This window comes from Neophocaena asiaeorientalis, unplaced genomic scaffold, assembly GCF_003031525.2.
Source record: "Neophocaena asiaeorientalis asiaeorientalis breed wild unplaced genomic scaffold, Neophocaena_asiaeorientalis_V1.1 scaffold43, whole genome shotgun sequence".
NCBI lineage: Eukaryota > Metazoa > Chordata > Mammalia > Artiodactyla > Phocoenidae > Neophocaena > Neophocaena asiaeorientalis.
In genome coordinates, this window is record NW_020173674.1 from 1336515 (window position 1) to 1341848 (window position 5334).

Consider the following 5334-nt stretch of genomic DNA (forward strand, 5'->3'; position numbering starts at 1 on the left):
TCCAGTCCCCCCCCACAGACTCACCAAGTAACTGTCCACCTTCCTCATCCTTAATCCCCACTTGCCATCACCCCTAACTGCCCACCTCGTTACTCGATTAATAGGAAGCACTCATTGATCCCTCATTAATACTTTTTGCATTGTTATGTATTATTTATACATAATAACCTCGTCCACGGTGTCCATGGTGTGTCGAGCTACCTGGGATTTGGTTGTGAAGACACTCACCTCATTAATAGCAAGTCTGGGTGTGTGGGCCCTGCCTGCCTCTCCACAGCTCTGCCTCTCTCTGTCTCTGCCTGTGTCTCTGTCTCTCTGTCTCTCTCTGTTTCTCCCAGCATCCTCCCCCTCCCCCCTCCCTCTGGGAGCAGGAACCTCCAGGCAGATCTGGAGACCCCTCCCTAGCCCAAGTCTGTGGGAGCCTCCTGGTGGGCCGTGCCCAGGCAGGCGTGGGAGCGGAGCCACGGCCCCTGGGAAGGGTGCGCACGGGTGGTTCTCAGGCCCGACGGGCGCTCGTGCGCGGCCGCTGGCACCCGCTCAACCGCGGGAAGGCTTTCCCGAACTCCACCAGGCAGGCTTCTCCTGTGGGGCGTTCTGGGCGCTAGGTTTTGAAAATATTTTGAAAACACTTGGCTGCCCTAACAACGTGAGCAAAACATTTCTTTTTCTGCTGAAAAGGTAGAAAGACTCCTTTCTGAGAGGGAGCCATGGTCCCGGGAGCCACCCTTCGCCAGGGAAGGCGATGGGGCCAGGGGGGGGACAGGTCCCCCGAGCTGGGTCCTCTAAGACCTGCCTTGGCCACCCGCTTTCAGGCCCACATCTCCTGGGCTTGTCCCATAACACCTTCAGAGTCAGACTTAGCGAGACCCGCTGGTGCATAGGCACCGCAGCCCAGAGCAGGCTCCCCGCGGATGGGGAAGGGGCTCGGAGACCCCCAGGGCCGGAAGGAGGTCACACTGCAGAGGCGAGGCCGAGGCCTGAGCTCTCTGAGGTCCTGCAGGCCCTCGAAGCAGGGCCAGCCTCCCCCCGTCCCTGGAGCGCCTGCTGCCCACCACCCTCCCCCGCACCTGGGACTGCTTCCCTTCCCTGCCCCCACCACGTGGCCCCTAACAGCTGTCCTGTTCCCTCTCTCCCTCCTGCACCCTCTGGCTCCCTCCTCAGAAGAGGCCCAGGAGGAAGGTAAGTGGGGTCCAGGACCCCAGCCCCCCGCCCGCCCTCCAGCCCTCTGCCCCCGGCCTCAGTGACCCTGCGTGCGCCCACCGCCTAAGGACGTGCAGTGCGCTCCAGGCCTAACCCCTCCTCTCTCCTCCTGTCACCGCACACCCAGCGCCCCCCTCGCCCGCAGAGGCCCATGAGGTCCACGAGGAAGGTACGAGGACACAGGGCTTAGAGGCGAGGCCGAGGCCTGAGCTCTCTGAGGTCCTGCAGGCCCTCGAAGCAGGGCCAGCCTCCCCCCGTCCCTGGAGCGCCTGCTGCCCACCACCCTCCCCCGCACCTGGGACTGCCTCCCTTCCCTGCCCCCACCACGTGGCCCCTAACAGCTGTCCTGTTCCCTCTCTCCCTCCTGCACCCTCTGGCTCCCTCCTCAGAAGAGGCCCAGGAGGAAGGGAAGTGGGGTCCAGGACCCCAGCCCCCCGCCCGCCCTCCAGCCCTCTGCCCCCGGCCTCAGTGACCCTGCGTGCGCCCACCGCCTAAGGACGTGCAGTGCGCTCCAGGCCTAACGTCTCCTCTCTCCTCCTGTCACCGCACACCCAGCGCCCCCCTCGCCCGCAGAGGCCCATGAGGTCCACGAGGAAGGTACGAGGACACAGGGCTTCTGGCCACATGGGGCGCCCGGGGCCGGCTGGGGCGCGCAGCGGGGCGAGCCAGCCAGCCAAGGGGCCCCCACATGTGGCCCCAGCGTAACCCATTAACCACGGCCAGTGCTTGACCAGATAGGGGGCCCCGAGGGCCCGTACCCCCAAACGTGGGCAGGGTGGCAGACGGGGTCCTCCACCCCCCGGCCCAGGGAGGGCTGGTCAGTGGGGGGACTGCTGCCCCAGAGACAGCCCTGAAGCCAGGCTTCCACCCCAGGGTGGGTACCTCAGAGCCCCGCAGCGCCTGACCCCTCGGCAGGGCCAGGGACCCGGGCTGGATCTCGGTGAGCACAGGGCAATGGCGGAGCAGGCCCCGCGGTCAGCGCCCTGAGCCGGGCCCGTCAGCCCCTCGCTGGAGCCCTTGTCACTCCCCAGCCGTGCTTGGGTCCTTGGTCAGAGCAGCTGAGGGCTGGCACCTGTTGCCCAAGCACCCTGGCAGGCGTGTCCCCCACTCTCGGGCTGGTAGGAAGCTTCCTGGGCTACAGGCCCCCAGCCCCTGGTGCCATCCCGCCAGGTCACAGCCCTGCCCCTGCATGGAAGTCCTTCTGGGGGGCCTGAAGAAGGCGGGAAGAGGGGAGGCGGCAGAGGCAGGCAGGGCCCCGACAGCCCCGTGCCCGGCAGCGAAGTCCTGACAGGAGCAGAGAGGGGGGCTGGAAACTCCGAGGACAGGCAGGGACGGGACCTGGGGGGACGCTGCCCCGAGCCAGCACTGCCCTTGTCTCGCTCACTCCCCGCACCCTCCCCACCCCTCGGCCTCGGCCACTGACCCTCCCATGGCCACCGGCTGTCTCCATTAACCTTGGATCCTTTCTCCTTTGACCTCTGACCCACGCATGGCCTCTTGTTCCATGGCCTCCTTAGTCCATGAAGTTCATGAACCAGGTATGTGCCATGACTTCAGTCTCGTGTGGGTGCATGTGCACACGTGCCCGTGTGCGGGTGTGAGCTGCCTCCCGGCCGCGGAGGAACGAGAGGAGCCGCGTAACCTACTCACCGTGTGTTCTGCTCGCCCGCTGCTCCCCTCCCCTCAGCCTCTGCCCCAAGGTTCACAGCTGGTTCTCTCTCTTCCCCCCCTTTCCCCCCACGGTGCCGCTTTTGCAGAGGAAGTCCAGGAAGGTAGGTTCGCCCCCGACCCCAGTCCCCGTACCGGGGCCTGAGCCCCCACCACTTCTTCCTCCTTCCCTGCATGACTCTCGCTGCCATTCCTGCTGGGGACAGGGTGGGGACGGTCAGGCCTGCGGCGCTGGCTCAGGTGGGACTGGCTGCCGGGAGGCAGGCAGAGGGCCTTCAGGGCTGGGGGGACGAGGCCGTTCCCGGGTCACCGGCAGGCAGATGGAGGCGGTCAGCCTCGAGGTCAAGAGCAGAGCCGAGTGTAGGGCCTGAGAGGGGTGTGGGCCTCGGGAGGTTGTGCTGGGGTCCACTGGGACCCTCGGGATCCACCAGGGTTTGGTGGGGAAGAGCAGAGGAGGAGAGGCAGGGCAGGTGGCCTCCGCCCTGCCCCAGATAGCAGGGCAGAGAGGGGAAGTAAGGCGGGGGCTAAAGGAAGGGTGGAGAGGCAAGTGGGGTGAAGCAGAAAGTCAGGCTGAGGCTGAGGTGGGGATGTCGGGGACCCGGAGCAGCTGGGGGCCTTGCGTGCAAACGAGCAATCAGTCAGGTCCCGGCATCCCACCCATCGCCTGGGCCGGAGCCAGACACACCCAGGCGCGAGGAGGCCCCCTGGGTGGGCCTGCCCTACCCGCAGCGGGGCTGGCCGTACCCCGGGGTGGAGGTGACGGCGGTGCGGGCTCAAGTCAGCGCCCTAGTCGGGCAGCCCCTGCCTTCACACAATGTCTCAGGGGGCCACAGGGGGCCTTCCGGCTGGGCCAGAACCCGGAGCACAGCCCCCGAAGCGAGGCCACCTGTAAGAGAAAGGGACGTGCCGGCCCTGAGGGTCGGGCAGTGAATGGTGAGCTTTGCAGGAGCCAGGGTGCAGGCAAGGGCTGTGGTGGTCACAAGGTCACCAGGTCACCCTGGAACCAGCCCTGAGGCCAACAGACAGACAGACAGGGCTGGGGATGCCTGGCCGCTGCCCGCTTGCCTGCTGCCTGGGGAGCTTTGCTGCATGGCACCTGGCCTCCCCCCATACCCTCCCCTGGCGTCTGCTCCCAAAGCGCCGTCTCCCTCAGTCTCCCCAAGCTCATAGCCTCCCACCAGGTGCGGTGGGGGGAAGTGAGGTCAGGCCCACCTGAAAACTTAGTAGTGCCAGGGGGCTGGGGGAGCTCTTTGTGGGAGTGGGGTTGGGTGCTAAGGAACCGCGCGATCTGTGAGCTGAGGGGGATGTGAGGGGAGACCCTGCCAAAGGCCCTCCCACCCCCAACAGGCCTGGGGCCAGACCAAGTGCAGGGGGGTGTTGGCGGTTCAGACAGGCTGATGGCCAGGCGTCATTGCCACCAAAGGGCCCAGGGCAGGGACTGAAGGATGGGGCTAGGGTGCTGCCAGCCCCCCTGCAGATCCCGGGCTGCATCCAGGCCGGCCAGGACCTCCCCAGGGCCCGGGAAGGCAGGGAGGGTCAAATGAAGCAGCCCCCCACGTGAGGGCGGCTGGGTTAGCCCAGCCAGGTGGGGGTCTCAGGTCTGAAGGCTGCAGCCCGGACAGGCCACCTGTCATAAGGCCAGTCCTGTGAGATGGCCCAGCCAAGCTCTGGAAGAGAAGCCTCTTAAGGGGCTGGGACAGGCTCCCTTGGGAGTCAGGAGCCCCCACTTTGGGGCCGAGCTGACCCAAGGCCCTTCGGGGCTCTGTGTGAGCACCCTCGTGGCCTTGGGCTGGGACTGGAACTAGCCAGGCTTCTGCAGGTCTGAGGCCCCAAGAAGCTTTGTTAACCGAGTTGTTCCAGACCCCCTCAGGCTTCAGCCCAACCAAACCCAGGCGTTCGGTCCCCAGAACCGCTCACCCCCAGTGGAAAGACTCAAAGAAGCCAGCAGCCAGCACCCACAGGCCGTCAGTGGCCTCTCCAGCCACGGCCAGCCTCCTGGGGTGGGGCCGGGTCTCTCCTGGGGCATCCTGGCCGCACAGCTCCTCCAGCCCCTACCCGGATGCAAGTTCTCTGGCCTTCAGCTGGGGTCACAAACAGGGTCCAGGCCAACGCACACCCAGGGGAAGAGGGGTCGGGGTGTGCCCCCTGGCTGGTGCCTGCCCTGGGCCCTCACCCCCGCAGCCCTGCCACTTCCTCTTGCGTGTGCGCTTTCCTGAAGATGCCGAGGAAGGGTGGGAGGGTGAGGCAGGTAAGGCCCCTGGCCGCACGCAGCTCGTCCACACAGACCCGCAGACGCGCCTGCCCGCCCGTCTGTCCTCTTCTCCCAGCACCGGGGCCTCCAAAGGCCAGGCCATGCTGCTTCGCTCTGCGTCTGCCTCGGGACTTAGCACTGCCTGACACCATGATGGGGCGGTCAGTGGGGAACGGCCAGCAGACCGGAGCCTGGGCAGGGGAATGCTCCCCCCA

At 66.5% G+C, this 5334-nt stretch overlaps 1 protein-coding gene across 1 annotated transcript in view; it reads left to right on the plus strand.

Moving 5' to 3' along the window:
• The first annotated feature begins 911 nt into the window (after positions 1-911).
• TNNT3 (troponin T3, fast skeletal type) overlaps positions 912-5334 on the plus strand; it is a 12828-nt gene continuing 8405 nt past the window's right edge. Inside the window, exons 1-4 of the mRNA XM_024749143.1 lie at positions 912-1179; positions 1328-1369; positions 2718-2738; positions 2958-2972. Coding sequence (XP_024604911.1) covers positions 912-1179; positions 1328-1369; positions 2718-2738; positions 2958-2972 — 346 coding nt within the window. The remainder of the gene's footprint in view (positions 1180-1327; positions 1370-2717; positions 2739-2957; positions 2973-5334) is intronic.